We start from the raw sequence: 22,442 nt of genomic DNA, 5'->3' as shown, positions 1-22,442 counted from the left end.
GTAATTCTTTTAATTGAAGCTAATTGATCTTTAATCACAGTCAGCTCCATTTTCAAGGATGAGAGTTGTGCACAAATTGGGCAAGCTCTAAGTTTCCAGATGCTTTCCCTCAGAATAAAGGCTCCACAGCAGTTACAAAAGGAGACTCTCCGTTTGGTAATTGTTGTTGTGTTATGGAAAGGGGAATTTCTGGCCTCCCTGGACCTGTCAGAGGCATATATATACACATTCCGGTCCCCTTATTAAGGAGAGTCAAGCCTATTGTTGGGTTTCTCACTAACAAGTTTTTTAGTCTCTCCCCTGCTTGTAAGGTTGTTTGTTTGTTTTTTTGTTAGAGAATTATCGAGAGTCTGCAGATGGCACACTTTAAGTACTAGTCAAGCAGTAAAGTCTTTCTTCTCTGTTTTCCATATGCTGGCAAGGGAGAAAAAAACCATCTGTCTGGACTGGTCTGGGAGGACTCGGGGAAAGAAAATTAGTGGGTAAGAACCAATTTTTGCCTTAGATTGTGAGCCCTTTTGGAAAGGGACCTACCTACAGTATCTGAATAGAATCTAATGAGGTTCTTATATTATTAGCTTTATTTCAATATACATTACATTATTCATAGAGGGAGCCATATTGAAAAGATGGGCGTAGAGGTTTTATGTGGTATTTCATTCTGAGACCTGCAAGATCCTTAAACTTTCCCTCTGCCACTGAAGGTTTGAAGTTTTTATTTTCTATAGCTGCTGAGTATCTTTATACTGTAAAGTTTGCCAAGTCCTGAATCTGAGGCAATCACACTCAGAATAATTATGAGAAGTCTAATGCAGTGTTCTTATCCCAGGATCAGGCTCTCCGACTGTCACCCCTGATATCATCTCCCACATTGAACGAGGGGAAGAGCCGTACATCAGGGATGAGCTGGGATCAGAGGAAAGAGAAACTGGAAGAAGCAGCTGCTCAGGTGAGTGCAGGGATAAGAGGGACCGGGGTAAAACTGCTGAGAGGAAGAGTGGAAGGAGCAGCTGGGAACTGCAGAGACCCCTTCACAAGCTCCTCTGGAGAGCTCTCTAATCACTCGCAGGGTTTCTGTTACAGGCATCAGTCACATAGGATAGTGCTGCTCAACCTGTGTGCCACAGAAAACTACTCAAAGCAGCACTTTATGCCCCATCTGCTTTAGTTTCATTCTTACATTTAAACTTGTGGGCCCAACCACGACAAGGCATTCAGACATGACAGTGAAGCTAACAGAGGAGGAGTCAGACACATGAAATGCTGCTCTTCTCCTGCCGAATAGAGTGGGCAGACTAGATGAGCCATGTGGTCTTTTTCTGCTGTTATTACTATGTATGTTACTATGTTCCTGACCCCAACCATCACAACTCTGCCCAGTTCCCACACGGAGGCAGGTGTTTCATTAAGTATGCGCCCGGAATTGAAATTACCAGTTCACCCTCACTTCCATCAGTTTATTGCCTGCTTTATCTACAAATGCTAGGTGGGGGTACAATAAAACACCCATAAAAAGCAAATGCAGAGAACCCCCACCATCAACCTTTAACCTGCTGCAGTAACTGGCTAAAAACCTGTAATCATTCAGATGTACTTTATTCAGCAGTTTGAACAAACACTAATGTTTTTAACGGCTTCCTGACGGATCTCAAGCAAGTCTCAACCCTCAGCTCGTCTGGCAGCTGTTGGACCTGCAACTGAATATACTCTTTCCCTCGGACCAGCACCCACGCGTGCTGGTCCGAAGGAAAGGGACGTCCAGTAACTTTTTCATCTGAGATCTTAACAGCCCCTAAGGTGTATACATCCTTAGCCTTGAGCATAGACAGACAGGAAGCTTTGCATTGAATGAGTTACAAACTAAAGTTAAATCTTGAATCTAAGATGCCTTAAAACTGGCAATCAGTGCAAAGTGCTAAGTATTGGAGTAATGGGATCTCTACTGTGTGCTCCTACAAGAATGCATGCAGCTGCACTCCCTGCAACAGTTTCAAAATTGAGGCTGGCAGTAATCTATGCTAGTGGTCCCCCAACCCTGTCCTGGAGGCCCACCAGTCAGTCGGGTTTTCAAGATATCCACAATGAATATGCATGAGAGAAAATGTGCATGCACTGCCTCCATAACATGCAAATTTTCTCTCATGCATATTCATTGTGGATATCCTGAAAACCCGACTGGCTGGTGGGCCCCCAGGACAGGGTTGGGTACCACTGATCTATGCTATTGAGCACTAAAGCCTGTATTCTAAAGTCAACCGGATTAAGAAAAAGTATACCTTAGTTTGCAAAGATGGAGGGTCATCGAACAAGGAAATCTTGACAGAACTATCAATTCCGTCTTCCCGACATTTAGCATCAGCTTAATCATGAGTAACCATTGCTCGATGGCTAGAAAACACTCTGCAACCTTTTTCATTGCAATGGGGACTGAAAATTGAATATCATCTGCATATAAGCAGTACGACAAATTCAAATCGGCCAACAGTCTTCTGATCTCAGATAGGTAGATGTCAAACAAAACAATGGACAAAGCAGAAGCCTAAGGCACTCCAGTACCTAAAAAGAACCATTTTGAAGATGCATGTCCAACCCTGACCTGCTAATATGATTTCATAAGATAGGATTTGAACCACTTTAGCACCACATCGTAGATCGCTGTATCTGCCAATCACGCTAAACATGTCTCATAGTTAAGGGTATCAAATGCAGATGATATGTCCAGAAATGCTAAGACAAACCTCCAACGAATGTCAAAGCATTTCCAACAAATATCCAGGCATGGCAAAATAGCGTTTCTGTACTGTGGTTGAGAAAAAAACCCAATTTGTTAATGGTCCAAAACTTCATGCTTATCCAAGAATTCCTGGATCTGCTTCAAAGCCTTACTCTTAATCAATTTTGCAAAAAGCAGCAATGATGACACTGTAGATAATACTGTTTGCTCCATAGTCGCCATCTCAATGAGTGCTATGAATTCTTTAGCACCCCCAATATTGACTCCAAGCTGCAGGGCCCATAGTGAAGGCAGGCAGGGAGTGATTCTGTCTCCCTTTTACTGCTCCTGCCTCCCCATGCAGCCTATTGGCTGGCTGTGGAATACCTGACCAATGGGCTTCAGGTAGACCAGAGAGCAGCAGCAGCAATATAGGACAGAGAGGCTTCCTGTCTTTAGTATGTCTAAGGTGCAATAGACATAGTGAGTGCTGAGGATAGAGGGGCCAGCAAATTGAAAGAGGGACAGAGGAACTAAGAGAGGTCTGCGAGAGGAACTGAAACGAGGAGTTCTGGCTGGGAGAAGAGAAAAGGAACTGTGAGGGGATGATGGTGAACCTGAGGGAGAGGAGCCAGACACAGGCTGTGAGGGTCAGATACGCTGGAAAGACTAAAATATGGAATCCTGGTTGGGAAATGAGGCAAGGCACCGCGAGAAGGAGAGAGGCTGACAGTGGAGCTGTGGGAGAGGAATAGGCACAGGCTGTGAGGGCGAGAGGATCTGAGAGCACTGAGAGAGGGGGATGCACACTGGGAAAAGGAGAAACAAGCTAGAAGAGAAGACATAGACTGTGATAAGAGTAGCTGGGTTTAGGCAAAGGAATGTAAAAGGGTGGGAGAGGTGAAAAGCACTGGGATGGCGAGAAGGGGGCCTGCTAGGGGAAGTAAACCAAGAGAATGGTTGTAAGAAATAGAGGGTGATCATGGTGGTCGAAAGAGGCATGAAAGTGGCAGGAGGGGGTGAAGGGAGATAATGAGCTGTGGAGAGAAAGCTGGTGGATAGAAAGAGAGTTGCACAGAGGTTAAATAACAGAAATGCTAAAGAACTGAGAGGAAGACCAAAAAATAACTTTTAAAAGGAAAAGTATGAGGAAGCAGAGAGGAAGCTAGAGAAAGCCAAGTTAAGGCAGAGACAGAGGATAAATTCAAACTATAGATGCAAAGGATGGAAAATTATTTTAAGTCTATGCTAACTGGGATGGGTAAAGGCAGTGGTATTTGTCCTTCCCTTCCAGCTCTGAAAGCACCTGGGTAAATAAGGCATTTTACTAAAAGGATGGAGAAAGGGGGGAGGATGTTGTAGTAGCAGGCAAAGTCACAAGCTGAAAATCTCTCCATTAAAAATTGCTTCCCCTTGGCAGTTCTGATATCGAGAGCGGCTGCAATCAGGGCTTGAATTGAGGGGAATGGGTGGAAACACTGAGTCCCGTTTTTAACAAAAATGATTCCCCCCTTTATATCCTGCAGGACATAGCGGCTATCCCTGGGTTTCCAAGCTGAGCGCAGGAAGAAGCACGTGCAGCTGGGTAGATGCTGACTGCTGAGTTGGCGTGAGATCCAAGCATGCAGGTGGTGGAAATGTCTTATGTGGATTCTACAGGCATAGGACTGGCTCTGGCCTAGATTCAGCGAATGCCGGGGGGGGGGGGGGGGGAAGTACTGCTCAGGATGGGGAGACAGGAGCAGTTCCAGAAAAAAGGAAAGTACCTGGGCTTAGGGAGGGCATATACAAGCCTGCGGAGAAGCAGGGATCGCAAACTGAGAGGTGAGCTAAGCTTGCCTGTGAAGGGAAGCCCATCATGCTGAAGGGAGGGGTGAGGTGTAGGAAGCAGTGAAAGGATGAATGAACCAGGGCTGCAGAGGAAGGGAGGTGGCTAAGGAGGGGTAAGGAGAAACCTGTGGGGGAGTGGAGGGGAGGGGAAGAGGAACGGACAGCGGAACAGAGGAGGGCAGTTCAAGGGGAAACAGGGAGCTGAACAAGCTAAGAGGATGTTGGGGAATTGAGCAAGCTGAAGATATTAAACCCTGCTGCCCCAATTATAAAAGTGAAAGTGTGCCTATGCAGGAGGGGGAGAATTTAAAGTCTAGGAAGAATAAGGAGGGGTGGAAGAGGATAAGAACACAGGATTTGCCATACTGGGTCAGAACAAAAGTCCAGCAAGCTCAGTATCCTGTTTCCAACAGTGGGCAGTTCAGGTCACAAGTACCTGACAGGATCCCAAAAGGTCAATAGATTTCATACTGTTCATCCCAGGGATAAGCAGTAGATTTCCCCAAGTCCACCTTAAAAATAGTTTATGGACTTTTCTACCAGGAACGTATTCTTTTTGAAACCCAGCTACACTAACTCTAATTCTGGTCGCCGCATCTCAAAAAAGATATAGCTGCACTGGAGAAGGTACAGAGAAGGGCAACCAAAATGATAAAGGGGATGGAACAGCTCCCCTATGAGGAAAGGCTGAAGAGGTTAGGGCTGTTCAGCTTGGAGAAGAGACGGCTGAGGGGGGATATGATAGAGGTCTTTAAGATCATGAGAGGTCTTGAACGGGTAGATGTGAATCGGCTATTTATACTTTCAGATAATAGAAGGACTAGGGGGCATTCCATGAAGTTAGCAAGTAGCACATTTAAGACTAATCGGAGAAAATTCTTTTTCACTCAATGCACAATTAAGCTCTGGAATTTGTTGCCAGAGGATGTGGTTAGTGCAGTTAGTGTAGCTGGGTTCAAAAAAGGTTTGGATAAGTTCTTGGAGGAGAAGTCCATTAACTGCTATTAATCAAGTTTACTTAGGGAATAGCCACTGCTATTAATTGCATCAGTGGTAATTACACTGAAACGTTAATTATTGACTTAGAATATGAACCAGAATTGATGGGAATTGGAACATGTAAGAATCGATGCATTTATAAACGATCGATTTGTGACAGTTCATCAGCGAGTTATTTTCCAAATTTAATCAGAGAGTCATTTTTCAAATTTAGTAATACGTTTGTAAGCAGCAAAAAAATATGTTCACTGACGAATGATTGATGGACTTTAAGCATTTTAGTTAAATTTCACACGATTCACCACAAAGACTTTGAATAGTTAAAAAAGATTCTTATTTGATTAATTCATAGTAAACAAATAAAACATAGGGAGGAGGAAGGTTGGTTTATGATTACAATTAATAAGCATACTGCATATAAGGCTGATGACAGCAGGTTGCAGTTATCGTATGAAACTTTCCTTTCCCTACTTTCAATATTTTTATTTTTGGATGAAAATATACAAATTAAAAAATTAAAAACATAAAAATAACATAAAAAATATATATTTGAAGTGTGGGGAATAGATATTTGTGATTAATTGCATCAGTAGCATGGGATCTTCTTGGTGTTTGGATACTTGCCAGGTTCTTGTGGCCTGGTTTGGCCTCTGTTGGAAACAGGATGCTGGGCTTGATGGACCCTTGGTCTGACCCAGCATGGCAATTTCTTATGTTCTTAACAGCTTTTACCACATCCTCTGGCAATGAATTCCAGAGTTAATTATGCATTGAGTAAAAAAAAAAAATGTTCTCCTACTTGTCTTGAATGCATCACCTAGCAACTTCATTGCGTGTCCCCTAGTCTTTGTACTTTTTGGAAGCGTAAATAGCCGATTAACATTTACCCATTTCGTTCCACTCGTTATTTTGTAGACCTCTATAATAACTCTCTCTTCTCCAAGCTGAAGAACCCTAACCTCTTTAGTCGTTTATTATAGGGAATTGTTCCATCCCCTTTTATCATTTGTCACCCTTCCCTGTACCTTTTCTAATTTCACTATCTCTTTTTTTTGAGATGCGGTGACCAGAACTGCACACAGTACTCAAGGTGTGGTTGCGATACCAAGGCATTATGATATTCTCTGGTTTATTCTCCAGTCCTTTCCTAATAATCCCTAGCATTCTACTTTGCTTTCTTGGCCACTGCTGCGCACTGAGAAGAGGATTTCACATCTTAACCGCAATGACACTTAGATCTTTTTCCCTTGGTCGTGATGCCCAAATGTGGAACCTTGCATTGTGGAGCTATAATTTGGGTTGATCTTCCCTATGTGCTTCATTTTACATTGGTCTGCATTAAATGTCATCTGCCATTTGGATGCCCAGTCTTCCATTCTTCTAAGGTCCTCTTGCAATTTCTTACAATTCCCTTGTGATTTAACAACTTTGAATAATTTTGTGTCATCTGTAAACTTGATCACCTCACTCGTTTTTCCCATCTCTAGCCGAATAGTCCCTGGGCCATATTTGGCTTTCTCCATTGAGAAAATTGACCATTTAGTCCTATTCTCTGTTTTTATCTTTTAACCAATTCTCATTCTACAATAGAACAGTTCCTCCCATCCCATGATTTTTTAAATTTCCTCAAGAGGTACTTTATTTCCATTTCCATGAGGTACCTTATTTACATTTATTTATTTAATATAATTGCATCCCTCAAATTCCAATTACATATTGATCAATACAGATAACAGTACAAACTTTCATAAATATAATCCATCAGAGAACCCTAAAATAGGGAAACACCATTAATGTTTTAAATGATTTGAAAGATGATTAATGTTGCAAGTTTTATTACACAATGGCAAAGAATATCAAAACTATTCAAAAAATATTTCAAGAAATAAAATTGGCACAATAACACACACATAAATTTATCAATTGCCCTAATCAATCACTCCTCATTCACACTGCTTCTAAACTCTCCGTATTGTTATGCATATATAACTTGTATAGATATCAACATAAAACATTGTCAAAATATATACGTACAAAGTGCTTGTAATGAAACAATGACACACTTGCAATAGAACTGGACTTCAAGAAAGATACTTTGTGAATTGCAAATGAGTCACATGGAAGATACCTTCATTAAAAAGGGAATACAATTGAATTTCATGCCACAAGAAAATATACTTTGGAATTGTTTCACAGGACTGTTGTTCCAATGATGTTTCTATAGTCTCTGTTCTACTTCTGCTATATCCTGTATTCCCTCTGTCCCTAAAAAGGCCTCTGTTTTGCCATCCAAGCTTCCTCAGGGGAAAATATTGTTCATAACTATTCTTACGTTGATACCATGGATTGTATTATTATTGATTCTTTGTCGCTTTGTCAATTTAGTGTCTCAAGACGTCATCTGTTAATTAACAGCTTGCTAAATGAAGCATAATCCTCTGTGAATTTCCACTGTCTTCTTAGCGTATTGGAAACCCTTTCAAGTCACTTTGCTGGAACTGTATTTGGAGCAGACTTCAAAGCCTCTTTGCAGTACAGATATTCTCTTTTTAATGAAGATATCTTCCATGTGACTTCCTGTTTCCAACATTGGCCATTCCAGGCTATAAGTACCTGGCAAGTACCAACATACTAAGCAGATCCCATGCTACTGATGCCAGTAATAGTGGCTGTTCCTAAGTCAAAATGATTAATAGCAGTTAATGGACTTCTCCAAGAACTTATCCAAACCTTTTTTAAACCCAGCTAACTAACTGCATTAATCACATCCTCTCGCAACAAATTCCAGAGCCTAATTGTGCGTTGAGTGAAAAACAATTTTCTTCTGTTAGTTTTAAATGTGCCACATGCTAACTTCATGGAGTGCTTCCTAGTCCTTCTATTATCTGAAAGAGCAAATATCCGATTCACATCTACCCATTCTAGACCTCTCATGATCTTAAAGACCTCTATCATATCCCCCCTTAGCCGTCTCTTCTCCAAGCTGAACAGCTCTAATCCGATTAGCCTTTCCTCATAGGGGAGCTGTTCCATCCCCTTTATCATTTTGGTCACCACCTCTGTACCTTCACCATAGCAACTATATCTTTTTTGAGATGTGGTGACCAGAATTGTACACAGAATTCAAGGTGTGGTCTCACCATGGAGTGATACAGAGGCATTATGACATTTTATGTTTTATTCACCATTCCCTTCCTATTAATTCCTAACATTCTGTTTGCTTTTTTGACTGCTGCAGCACACTGAGCTGACAATTTCAATGTATTATCCACTATGACACATAGATCTCTTTCTTGGGTGGTAGCACCTAATATGTAACCTAACATTGTGTAATTATAGCATGGGTTATTTTTCCTTATATGCATCACCTTGCACTTGTCCACATTAAATTTCATCTGCCATTTGGATGCCCAATCTTCCAGTCTCGCAAGATCCCTCCTGCAATTTATCACAGTCTGCTTGTGATTTAACTACTCTGAATAATTTTGTATGATCTGCAAATTTGATTACCTCACTCGTTGTATTCCTTTCCAGATCATTTATATATATATTGAAAAGCACCGGTCCAAGTACAGATCCCTGAGGCACTCCACTGTTTACCCTTTTCCACTGAGAAGATTGACCATTTAATCCTACTCTCTGTTTCCTGTCTTTTAACCAGTTTGTAATCCATAAAATGACATCGCCTCCTATCCCATGACTTTTTAGTTTCCTTAGAAGCCTCTCATGAAGAACTTTGTGAAACGCCTTCTGAAAATCCAAATACGTTAAAAGTTGAAGGAATTCTGTGTTAAACGTGGGTCAGACGTATCTCTAAAGCCAATAAAAAAGCAAGTAGAAAATAGTGCACTCACACATAGGCCAACTGTTAAAGATAATTAAAGGTGTTGGGCTACTTAATTTAATCTTGGTGCACCAAGAAACACCTAAAACAGGCCTAAAGAAATTATTCCAAATGCAAGGTCTTGTAGTATATAGAGAAAAATATGAGAGAATATAAATATTTAAAATTCCATTATTCAACCAGGCTTTCAAACAAAAGTGCAAAAATACAAAAAGCGTATCCCATAGATCAATGTGTTATATCAACCAATGCTATTAAATGTTTTCAACTTAGCTTTTTAAGGCAGACAATGTATTTGTCTCTTCTTTTGAAGTAATCTAAGACATCCATGTTATCTGTTCTTCTAACTGATGTCAGACATTCACGAGGCCCTGCAAACAGGCAACGTTGCATTATCTCCTTTTCCTAATAGTACCCCTCCTACCTGGCCGTGTTTGGCCTAGAGCGTCTTCCTCAGGGAGGTCCAAAGCGACGACTGAAAATCGCTTCCGCCAACAGTGCCTGCTTCTCAAAAAGGAGGAAAAGTATACACAGTCCGTATCCTAAAACAGAGCATGCAACAAGCAACTTAATAGCGTTCTCTACAATTACGTTATACAAATTTGTACACTAATGCAATTTTCCGAACCTCAGCAAGGCATCTTCATTCATTCCAAGTAACAAGTACTGCCCAACACCCAACGGAATAAATCTAAGGTTTTTTTTACCTGATTACTAGGTGATTTTTATTAGTTTGTCAATGGCCAGCAAAAGACTAAAATGAGTCAATAAAGTCAGGATTAATTGTATGCTGTTCAGAGCTGCTGACTCCCATTTTGAAGATTATGCTCCCAACTGGGGGAGGGGGAGGGGAAGGGTATCCGTTTAACAGAAGAAGAATCTGGGATGGGTGGGGGAATCAAACCAGTGGCTAGTTGCCCAGGAACCAGTCTTTTTTTCTAAACTAACACAATTGTTAACCCTTGCAAACCAATACTAGCTTTAAATCTAACGCTCAATAAACACAGACAGTAATAGTTCAACCCTTTAATAATCTTTTTTTTTTTTAAAGTTTTTAAGCATTTTTTCCCAGCAAGTCCCCAATTTACCTCCAGCCGATGAAGGGTCTGCGGTCGGCATTCCTTCCTGATGAGGATGGAAGAAAGAAGAGATTACGATGTTGCTTGGGAAAAAAAAGAAAGGGATGTTTTAGAGAGAATGGTGGGGATAGGTGAGGGTGGAGGGGAGAGACTGTGGGGCGGGTGGGCTATGGGGAGATGGAGATGAGCTGAAGGACTGATAGGGAAGCACTCAAAATCCTAACTTTTTTTTGTTTTGGCCGCATGAGTCTTCCCCATGTCCTCATTACCCGGTCCTCTCTGGACATTTGAATACAGGCCGGTCAGTCACACTCAGGACCAGGTGTGGTTTGGTTTGCTGGGGGGGGGGGGGGGGGTTTGGGGGAGGGGCAAAGGTAATTTGTGTTGATTTGAGCCACCTCAGTCACTTTCAAAAGTTGGCGCCTAAGTTTATAAGCAGAAACCGGGAGCTGTGAGCACAAATCACTGGGGCAGTTTTGCTTTTCTCTTCCTCCCCCTTTAAACAGTATTAAAACGCCTCGATGGGGTTGGGGTCTCCTTCCCTTGTACATCGGAAGTAAAGTTTAAAAAAAAAATTGGCTGCAATATTAAGTTAACTTTGAAGTTAATTTCACTTCCATTTTAACTTCAAAAATTCAGCCCAAATGCATGCAAAAAAAAAGCAGTGGGGCAGAGTGAGGCACAATCCCCCACCCTCCCATCCCCCTACCCAAGTTAAAAAAAAATATATAGCCAGGCTGAGTGGGCTTTCCCCTGCCCTCCCACCAAGTCAAAAAAAAAAAAAAAGTAGTGGTGGAGCCCCACATCCCAAACTTAAAATTTGGAGCTCTGAATGGGGATTGGTTCTTTCACTGACCAATCAGTGATTCCTAAGTGAATACATTAAGGCCCTATTTAGAAAGCATTTTTCCTGTAGATACAAAATGAGAGAAAATCTCCCCATGGTGCTTTGCAGGTTTGCATGTGCTTTAAACCTGCAGACCTGGGAGTCCCCTTGCACAGGGAAACTCCCAGTAGACTTTGCTTTTGAGCATCCGGTGGTGGGGAATGCTTTGGCGATTCTCTAACCTGCACACTCTGCACGTGCAAAGAACTCCAGGTAAAGTGTGCAGGAGGATTTCCAAATGAAATCCCTCCTGTGTACTTAAGAGGTCCCAGCCTGGCACCACCCGTTTTCCCTGCATCAGGGAGGAAGGCAGTATTCAGAGGAGTTTTTCCACCAGTAAACACTCGTTTACCCCCACAAATCCCTGTGAAATTTTTTTTCATTATGTTTTTTGAAGTGAGAAGTTCCCTGAAGCCAGCATCTAGCTAAATCATGGCCATGTTGAATTGATTTTAAAGTATCTTTTAAAATGTTTTATGTTTAGAATATATTTATGTAGGATATCTAGGGAGACCAAGATGGCCGCCGTGTAGTGTGCATGCGTCCACAGCAGCTCCGGGTTTCTGCAATTTCTACTCTGGCTGATTTACTTTTTTTTTTAATTCTTTGTTGGAAAATGCCTCATACAAAGAGGAAAGCCAGGGTGGGGGGTATTACTTCAACTCTGGTTCCTGATTTAAGACAACCGCGGATAGAGGCTATGTTCGCGAGAACCCCGCTTGATCAGCCGGGAGGAGGGTCGCTGGGGAAGCCGGCGAGGAGCAGTCTCAGAGCCCCTTGGCCCACAAAAATCCCTCAGCCCCCGGTGCTCCGATGACTCCCGAAACATCATCCGGAGTGCTGGAGACGGATTTCTTACTTGAATCGCGGGGAAAAATATCGGCCTTGATGAATTTTGGCGACCAGAGAAGAGCTGAGGAAACATCCAGCTCTTTGGTGAACCCAGACGTTCTGGGTTCCAGGGGCCAAAACGAAGAGGCTCAGCGCCAAGATGTTCGTGGAGAGGGCCCGGTGGAGGTAGGAATGGAGGATCATAAAATAAGAGAAATTTGCAACTCCCCACTGATAAGGCCTCAGAAAATAACATTGGAAGAAATATGGAATATGTTAGCAGTAATGGACAAATCTATCAATATGTTAACTACGATGGTGCAAGAAGGTATTAACAAAACCCAGAAATTGGACAGTAGAGTTGAAAACATGGAAACATCTATGAAAGAAATGGAGGGAAAAATAGAAGGTGTGGAGGTGGTTCAAAATAATCTTATAAAATCAGAAAGATTTCAAATGGATAAAAATAGAAACTTTCGAGAACCAGATGAGAAGGGCAAATTTGAGGATTTTAAATTTTCCAAAGACGAAAATGATTTCCGCTAATGATTTATTTAAGAGTTATCTTTTGAATATTTTGAAATTCCCTGACCAGGCAGTACCTGCAATATCCAAAATGTATTATTTGCCCCAGACTTCTGAAGAAATTATTTCACGGCAAGAAAAATCGCTGGATCCCATTGTGGATTTATCAGAGTTTCTGGAGAAATCTTATGAGATGTCCATTGAAACAAGAGCTTCTCTGCTGGTCCAGTTTACCTTTGTGACTGAGAGAGACTCTGTTTTGAGAATGTTTTTTTCGGTATCAAAAACAAAATTCCTATGGATAGCAGATCCGAATATTTCCGGACATAGCTAGAAATACTCAAATCAGAAGGAAAAAGTTCATTGGAATGAGAGGGGAGGTTATTGCTAGAGGGGCAAAATTTGTATTACGATTTCCCTGTAGATGTTTAATTGTATACCAAGATTCTAAATATGTTTTCAGTGATCCTGATCAATTACGATCTTATTTAGATTCTCTTTCCTAAGTATCCCCTATTGTGGGGTGGTATAGTTAAGAAGGCGGGGTTAACTAGACTGCTTAGTATGGGGCAGATTTTTAATCTTACGCGCGCACAAATGTACACCCGGTTTTATAACATGCGCGTGCTGCCGCGCACATGTTATGAAATCCGGGGTCGGCACGTGCAATGGGGTGCACACTTGTGCACCTTGCGTGCGCCGAGCCCTGGGGAGGCCTGACGGCTTTCCCCGTTCCCTCTGAGGCCGAAATCGGAGCGGCCTCGGAGGGAATGTTCCTTTCGCTCCCCCTACCTTTGTTGCAGGAGTTACGCCTGCCGGCCAGCTGCCAGCACACCAACCCCTGGCACAACCACTGTGCCGGAGGACTCGGGACCATCGCCCTGCCCCGGCCCCACCCCCGGACCATCCCTTTTTCAAAGCCCCGGTACATATGCGTATCCCGGGGCTTGCGCGTGCCACCGAGTCTATGCAAAATAGGCTTGGCGCGCACAGAGGTAGGTTTTAAAGGGTTACGCACATATATTATGCACGTAATCCTTTGAAAATCTACCCCTATGTATTTGGATAATGTTCCTTTTTCTTTGTATGACTGCTTCATTTACATCTTGGTCTTCTAATATTGCCTATAATGTATGGTCAATATCTACAGAATGTTTAATTTTCTTAATGTTTACAATTTCTTTGTGATTGTTTTGAAATTCTGAGAATATTGTATATCTTATATATGGTGAAAATTCAATAAAAAAAAAATGTCACAAGAGCAAATGGCTGCCTGAGCTTCTGACCTTGATAAATTGAATCCCTCCGATAGCATTGCAATCTGGATCATTTGCAAGGCTAAAGGCAGCTTACCTTTCTCCACAGTCACTTGAGATGTCTGTGCGCAAAACATCCGTGGATCTGATGCACTTTTCTTTTGATCCAAGCGTGGCAAGAAACCTGATGTCCCGGTGGAGGAGGAAGACAGAGAAAATTGCCACGGGAAGGTAGGCTGCGACTCTGACACCGTTACTTTCAACGCTGTGCCAAAGCAGTCTGCTGTGCCGCTTTCCAGAGAGGATTTCCAAAATTGGTTCAGCGAGCTGCTGGAGGATATGGGCTTGCTGAAAAAAGAGCTTGAGTCCATCATGTGGGAGCTGTGAAGTGAATGCGCTGAATTAGGTGATCGGGTGGATGCTGCAGAACACAGATCAGGAGATCGCGTGGGAGCAAAATCTGCAGGAAATGAAACGATTGCAGGAAGACAATTTAATGCTTAAAGACTGGGTGGAAGAAACTAATCCGGAGACCTGGTCAAACATCTGTCTCCAAATTAGCAAAGCTTCGATCTCTTCCAATATAGTTGAGAATGGATACAAGATTTTTTATCGATGGTATTACACACCTGATTATGTAAAATGTCAACAGGCAGTAATGGTTATTGCTGGAGGGGTTGTAGGGAGTTAGGGACCTTTATGCACATGTGGTGGTCGGGGGATTGTATTGTGCCATTTTGGACACGATTGAAAGAACTGGCCTCAGTTATACTAGATACAAAAATTGAGCTTTCTATGGACTTTGCACTACTACACAACATGGAGGGCCATGACACAATGTCCACACACCCGTTTTGCCTTCAGGCTTGTATAGCCACACGGATGGAGATTGCAAGTTCTTGGAAACAACCTCAGGGTCCACAGTTCTCGGCAGTCCTGCGACGCTTGGATAATGGTTGCACGATGTACAAAATCACAGCGGAGAAACAGCACAATCTCCAGTCTTTCCACCAAACCTGGGATGCCTACTTGCGATGGCGTGCCTCCGGAGATGATTAAGGCAGTTTGGACTTGGAAGAGCGTGGTATCTGCCCCTTTATTCTGCAGTAAATGGGATACCTCTATATGGAGCGGGTTGTGAGAGGCGCATTGGTACACGAGACTGTATGATAAAATGCGTTGTATTGAGACTTTAGAGTATTTATGGGTTCATACCAGATGATCCCTTATGATTGGCTGGAGAGGGAGGGTCGGTGGGATCAGTCCATGAAATAAACATGTATTCAATGGTAATGTTTTCTATTCAATCTGATTTTTATGTACTGTTCGTGTTATTCACCAATAAAAATGTTTAAAAAAATAAATAAATAAAGACTGGGTGGAAGATCTGGAGAACAGATCCAGGAAAGGGAACCTTCGTTTTCAGGGGGACCCTGAAGAAGCTGCGTATTCTGACTGTGCGCAGGTCTTGACTAGTATCTGTATCGCGATCCTGGGAGGTGCAGAGGAGCTGGAGGAGACACCCAGAATAGACATGGACAGAGCTCACCAAGCACGTGCTCGCCCAAGGGGCAGTGTACCCGGGGATATAGTTGTATGTTTCCATGAATATGCAGTGGAAGAGAGAGTGATGAATCAGGTAAGGAAACTAAAAGATTTTCAGTGGTTAGGGAACAAGGTGGAAATATTCCAAGATCTCTCTTCGATAACAATTAAGAAAAGAAGAGATTTCAGAGAAGTGCTCCAAGTACTGAAGAAAGGAAGCCACCACTATAAATGGCTTTTCCTGTTTGGATTACAATTTACTGTGAATGAGGTGATTTCCCGAGTTAAAACAGTGGAGGAGTCTGAAGAGATCTTAAAAACTGCAGGGCTAATGAAGAAAACAGACCGCAGTGCGGGATCATCTTCTCCTTCATTCAGCAGAGAGTGCAGGCAGGAGGGAAGTGCCTGAGAAGACAATTGAGAGGATCTTTGTCTTCAAGAAATGCTGCAACTTGAGAGAAGAACTGGAGACGTGGTCATAGCAAGATAAAAGAGAACTGGATTTTTCCAGTTGGTTTGAACTTTTTTTTTTTAATAACTGGTTCAGATAAGTTAAATGTTGTTTCCAGATTGCAGCTGCTTTAAGTTGCTGTTGAGTGATATTCTATGGAGGAGTGGGTAAGGTAATTTTAATTGCAGGCAGCAATGGTGGGGTGAGTGTCGTCATTCCTCGAGGAAGTGGATGGAGAAATCTGGGAGGGGAATGCTGGCAGAAGGACAGTTGGAGTTGGGGGATGGTTACCAGCTAGATATGGGGGGATGGAAAGTGAGAAGCTGGATGAGAACATGGTGGAAGGACTCGGGATTTGGTTTCTTTAAGGTTTGTCAAGAGAGTTGGCAAGCATTAGATGGTTATAACAAATGGGGGCTCTGAAGATTATGTCCTGGAACGTTAAGGGGCTAAACACATTCACTAAGAGGAAAAAGTTGTGGAAAAATGTGATTAACATGAGTGTGGATGTCCATTTGTGCCAGGAGATTCACCTAAGGAAGAAATATAGTAACATAGTAATGACGGAAGAAAAAGACCAAAATGGTCCATCTAGTCTGCCCAGCAAGCCTCCCAAGGTAGTAACTGTCGTTCCGTGCAGGTTACCCCCCACTTTTCTCTTAAGGGTAGTAACTGCCGCTCCCTGCAGGTTACCCCCATGTTTCTCTTAGATTTAGCTTTTTTATTTATTCTCATCCTCTAGTCTTTTAGGGATCCACAGTGTTTATTCCATCCCATCACAGTTTTAGTCTTCACCACTTTCTCTGGAAGGGCAGTCCAGGCATCCACCACCCTCTCAGTGAAGAAATATTTCCTGACATTGGTTCTAAGTCTTCCTCCCTGGAGTTTCAAATCGTGACCCCTAGTTCTACTAAATTGTTTCCAATGGAAAAGGTTTGTTGACGAGGTTTGTATGAGAGGCTGATGGTTTCACATCATTTCCCTCAGCAGTTTTTTGCTGCAGCGACTGCCAATAATATAGTGGGGTGGGAATTCTTTTTTCAAAGAATGTGGTGGTAGATGTGTTATCTACAATGAAGGATCTGGAGGGAAGATAACTTATAGTAAAATTTAAGTTGTGTAATGGTATTTATAAATTAGTGAATCTTTATGGTCCTAATACCTGGCAGAGGAGGTTTCTGGAAGGGTTTTCTAAAACTTTACAGCAATGGGCGGTGGGTCACATTATTATAGGTAGAGACTTTAATCTCACTAGGTATCCTTTTTTAGACAACAGTGGAGGAAGTGAAGGGTCTTCAAAGTCTATTCGGAAGGGATTAAATATGTTTATGATAGAGTGGGGGTTGGTAGACGTTTGGCATTTCTTTTACCCTTCAGAGCAGAACTGTACCTTCTTCTCCAAGTCCATAAGGTCTGTTCTAGGATAGATTATTTTTGGTTGACAAAGCTTTAGTAAATAAGATGAGGAAGGGGATAGAATCAGTAACATGGTCGGACCATGCTGCAGTTTGGCTGTCTCTGTCAGGGTTAGAGGGACAAATGGGAGGAAAATTCTGGAGACTTAACGAGCGCCTGTTAGATGATCTGGAATTCCGTGAACATGTGAGACAGGATATGCGGGATTATATTGAGGAAAATGATAATGGGGTGGTTTCAGCGGGTATAGTTTGGGATTCCTTCAAAGCAGTTGCCAGGAGTAAAATAACCGCAAGAGCATCCTTTAGTAATGACCCATGTTTACTTTTTTTTTTTTTTTCAATCTAGAAAATGATGATCCCAGAAACAATAATACAGAGATACATCAGTGGGAGCTCAGTAAGAATCCAGAAGGGAACAAGATGTTATCAGAAGGAGATGCAGAAGATTCTTTTTCCTGTTCTGACTGGGGGCAAAAGTGTAGGAATCAAACTATGTCAGAAAAGAAGCAAAGAAATTCAACAAGAGACTCAGCTCTGTATAACCAAAGTGCCAGAAATAACACAAACATAGGGGAGAAGCAGAGAAAGCAAATAGAAGAAAGCTTAAATAAGAAGAAAAAACTGACAAAGCATGAGCAAGAACACACAGCAATCAAACCATTTACAGCTAGTAAATGTAGTAAAATCTTCAGTCAGAAAGCATCAGCATCACATCAGAAATTCCACACTGGAGTGAAACAATTTGCTGACTATGCTAAAAGCTCCAGTCAGAAAATATACCTCACTAAAAATGGAGGATTCCACACCAGCTTGAGACCATTTCCTTTTACTAAGTGTGGTAAAAACATTAATCAGAAGAGATCTCTTAGGTTGCATCAAAGATTCCATACTCAAATGAAACAATTTGCATGTAATAAGTGTGGTAAATGCTTCAGATGGAAGAGGATCCTGGCAAACCATAAAGTCTTCCACATGGGAGTGAAAACATATAGATGTTCTGAGTGCGGTAAAAGCTTTAGGCAAAAGTCATCTCTCATGTCGCATCAGAGAATCCACACTGGAGTGAAACCATTTACATGTACTGAATGTAGTAAAAGCTTTAGGCAAAAGTCCTCTCTCAAATTGCATCAGAATATCCATATGAGAGAAAAACCATTTGTATGTACAGAGTGTGGTAAAAGCTTCAGCCAAAAGGCATCTCTTACATCACATCAGAGAATCCATAGTGGAGAAAAACCATTTGCATGTACTGAGTGCGATAAAAGCTTCAGCCAAAAGGCATCTCTTACATCACATCAGAGAATCCATAGTGGAGAGAAACCATTTGCATGTACTGATTGTGGTAAAAGCTTCAGTCAGACGGCATCACTTACATCACATCAAAGAACCCATAGTGGACTGAAACCATTTATATGTATTGTGTGTGAGAGAAGTTTTAGTCATAAGGCATCACTAACATTACATCAGAGAATCCATACTGGAGTGAAACCATTTACATGTGCTGATTGTGGCAAAAACTTCAGTCAAAGGGCATCACTTACATTACATCAGAGAATCCATAGTGGAGTGAAACCATTTACCTGTGCTGTGTGTGGTAAAAGCTTCAGTCAGAAGGCATCACTTACATCACATCAGAGAATTCATACTGGAATAAAACCATTTACCTGTACTGAATGTGGGAAATGCTTTCATCGGAAGACACTCCTTACAAACCATATCATTTTTCACACAGGAGTGAAACCATTTGCATGTCCAGTGTGTGGTAATAGCTTTAGGCAGAAGTCATCTTTGACATTGCATCAGAGAATCCACACTGGAGTGAAACCTTTTACATGTACTGAATGTGGTAAAAGCTTTAGTCGGAAGTCCTATCTTGCATTGCATCAGAGAATTCACACTGGAGTGAAACCATTTATATGTACTGTTTGTGGTAGATCCTTCAGTCAGAAGGCATCACTTACATCACATCAGATAATCCATACTGGTGTGAAACCTTTTACCTGTTCCGAATGTGGAAAAAGCTTCTATCGGAAGACGTATCTTACAAATCATGAAGGATTCCATACTGGAGTCAAACTATTTGAGTGTTCTGAGTGTGGTAAAAGCTTCAGATGGAAGACATCTTTCATCTTGCATAAAAGAGTCCACACTGGAGTGAAACCATTTACTTGTACTGAGTGTGGTAAACACTTTAGTCAGAAGTCATCTCTTACATTGCATCAGAGAATCCACACTGGAGTGAAACCATATTTATGTTCTGTATGTGGTAAAAGCTTCAATCAGAAAGCATCTCTTACAGCACACCAGAGAACCCATGCTGGAGTAAAACCATTTGCATGTTCTGTTTGTGGTAAAAGCTTTCAGAAGACATATCTCACAAACTATGAAGGATTGCATACTGAACTGAAACCATTGATGTGTATTGAATGTAGTTAAAACTTCTGATATATGACATCTTTCATAATACATAAAAGTATCCATACTGGAGTGAAACAGGGTCTGGTTGGGAGACGAATCATGTTAAGTGTCTCTCACCAATCTTGCTGAGTACCTTCATGTGATGGCCCTGCTGCATAATATCTAACTAACTTACTATCCAGGCGACTATTACTATTGAAGTATGATAGGAAGCAAAAAGAAAAATTCCTACTGTCTGCACATCACCCAGGATAGAAAGGTGCCCACCCATAGTTGAAGCACTAGGGCTGATGATGGTGATAGCAATACTGCTGAATCTTCAGATGAAGATAAAATCCGTGGTGCAGCTATAAGCCATGATGATGCTGTTAATATACCTTCTCTTGAAGCTAATGAAAAAAATGAGAGAACTATCCATTGTTAGGTGGACCCCTGAAGACAAAAAGGAGATAATATATTGATATTTTTATGCCAGAAACCCTATATTTAAACCTTTTGGGGTACACAAAGAGAGCTCACCAAAAAAAAGGAAGAGCAATTATATTGAAGGAAAAGTTGCAAAAGGCAATGGATACAAATTTTAGATCTTTTTTTGGACAGATCATAGAACATAAATATTTAAGTGATGACATCTTAAAATTATTGAAAGATGAAGCTGAAAGAGAAGGAACTGGAGACAGAAACTCCAGGGGAGAGTTGTCAGAATGATTAAAGAACACCACAGTAAAGGTACTAGAGACCAGTACTAAACAGGCTGGGAAAAAGAGGGGAGAGGGAAAGAAGTGGCATTTAAACAAACAAGGGCCACCAGAGCAGAGATGCCCAAGCAGCCCAAGGGGCTGAGGTATCTTGGGGAGTGGGGTTGAGATGTCAGGGTGATTAAAGAACAGCACAGTAAAGGTTCCAGAGACCAGTGCAAAACAGGCCAGGAAGAAGAGGGACAAGGAGAAGAACAAGGCACCCAAACAAATAAGGACCAAAGGAGTTTAGGGGTGCCTGAGCGGTTGGAGGAGGTGGGGGAAGCAACTAGTGGGGTGTCCCTGGGGGATGAGGGTGCAGTGCAGAGGGAGATGGATGGCGTGGGATAGGCCAGGAGGCAGGGTAAAGAAAGGAATCGGGAGACTGAAGAATTGGCGGTTGAACTCCTCATATGTGGGGCAGGAATAGGTACACTGGGGTCTTGGGGAGGGAAAGACTATCAAAAGTAAATTTAATACCCAAAGTTAGAAGCATGGTAAGTGACATGAATAGGGCCATGATCCGTGTTAAGGAGTCATCTGTCAATATAAAAGATATACATTAGGTACAATATTGTACAGTGAAAACTATTATTGAGAAAATCTTGCCACCAAGGACTCAAGGCCAGAAGAACAGGAGAGAAAGAGAACTCCTTCTTGTAGAAGAGAAAATGAAATCATTGCATGCAGAGGTGTCACGAGTAGCTGCATACCTCGAAGGATCGAGGGCATTGAAAGTAATGAGAAAAATCTGAAACATAAAGCTAAGATATGCTGCATTAACAGAAGAGGATCTTCAATGTATTTCATTCAATAATAAATTGAAAATAACAGTGAAAGTGCAGAAACCGCAAAAGGTATAAAGAAAATAGGAATGGGAGGTACCCAAATAAACCATTTGAAGAGAACCTGAAGCAGCTCCAGATGGAATTGGGGAGGAACATTTAGTGCAGCAAAAGAAGAGACAGAAGAATTTTGGAGAAATGTGATCGCGTATCCTGTTGAACATAACAGAAAAAGCAGAATGGTTGCCAGCGTACAGGGGAGCATAGAACAAGCAAGCATCAACATTATGGAATGGCCTGAAGTTAAAACGATTGAGCTGGAAGCCAGGTTAAAATCAGCCCCAAATTGGAAGTGCCCTGTCCCCCGGTGGAGTGGACTTCTCTCAATTACGCTCTGGCTAATTGCAAAAATCAGTTGATCAGAAAGTCAGAATTATCTCCACAAGGTCTAATAACAGGAAGAACACTTTTGTCAACAAGAGGGCCAAATAATGTCTCCAAAAACTATTGACCAATAATCTTCTTGCATACATCTATAAGCTGTTCACCATAGTTAATGTAGATAGAATATATGAACATCAATTCTAATAAAATCTTTGCAATAGAACAGAAGGGTAACAAAAGAGAAGCAAATGGACCCAAAGACCAGCTGATACTGAATAAAGCCATTATGACCAGCTGTATACATAGTCGAAACCATAGTATGGATTGACCATAAGAAAACCTTTGATAGCATCCCACACCCTTGGATAATAAATTGCCTTGAAATATACAAAGTCAACCCTGTACTGATTGAGTACATCCAGTTCACTAGGAAAATGTGGCAGACTATACTCCACCTGAATTATGAGGATGGACAATGTCATCTCCAATATTAAGATCCAGTCAGGGAGATTTCAGGGTGATTCCCTGTTACTGCTTTTGTGTTATCTGCCATTAAACCTGATGAGTACTTTCATTAATTCCTTGGTTTTTGGAATTAGCCTTAATCCTAGAGTGATCAATACTCTCCCAAAGATATCTCACTTACTGTTTGTCAATTGTTTGAAACTCTACAGTTCTTTTGATACTCATTTAGCAGAACTGTTTTGTGTAATGAAAAGTTTCTCAGATGACATCAGGATG

The 22,442-nt window shown here is 41.7% G+C and overlaps 1 protein-coding gene across 4 annotated transcripts in view; it reads left to right on the top strand.

Annotated features, from left to right (window-relative positions):
• LOC115083848 (gastrula zinc finger protein XlCGF57.1-like) overlaps nt 1–22,275 on the top strand; it is a 30,991-nt gene extending 8,716 nt beyond the window's left edge. For 2 of the 4 annotated variants that reach the window (XM_029587877.1, XM_029587878.1), the window contains 2 exons: nt 830–949; nt 17,724–22,275. In XM_029587877.1, the coding sequence (XP_029443737.1) occupies nt 830–949; nt 17,724–19,813 (2,210 nt within the window). In that variant the 3' untranslated portion in view covers nt 19,814–22,275. Of the gene's footprint in view, nt 1–371; nt 483–829; nt 950–4,144; nt 4,342–17,723 lie in introns of those variants that run through there. The other 2 variants (XM_029587879.1, XM_029587880.1) reach the window with 2 other exon arrangements.
• The last annotated feature ends 167 nt before the right edge of the window (nt 22,276–22,442 follow it).

This window comes from Rhinatrema bivittatum, chromosome 2, assembly GCF_901001135.1.
Source record: "Rhinatrema bivittatum chromosome 2, aRhiBiv1.1, whole genome shotgun sequence".
Lineage (NCBI taxonomy): Eukaryota > Metazoa > Chordata > Amphibia > Gymnophiona > Rhinatrematidae > Rhinatrema > Rhinatrema bivittatum.
This window is presented reverse-complemented; position numbering and strand designations above follow the sequence as displayed.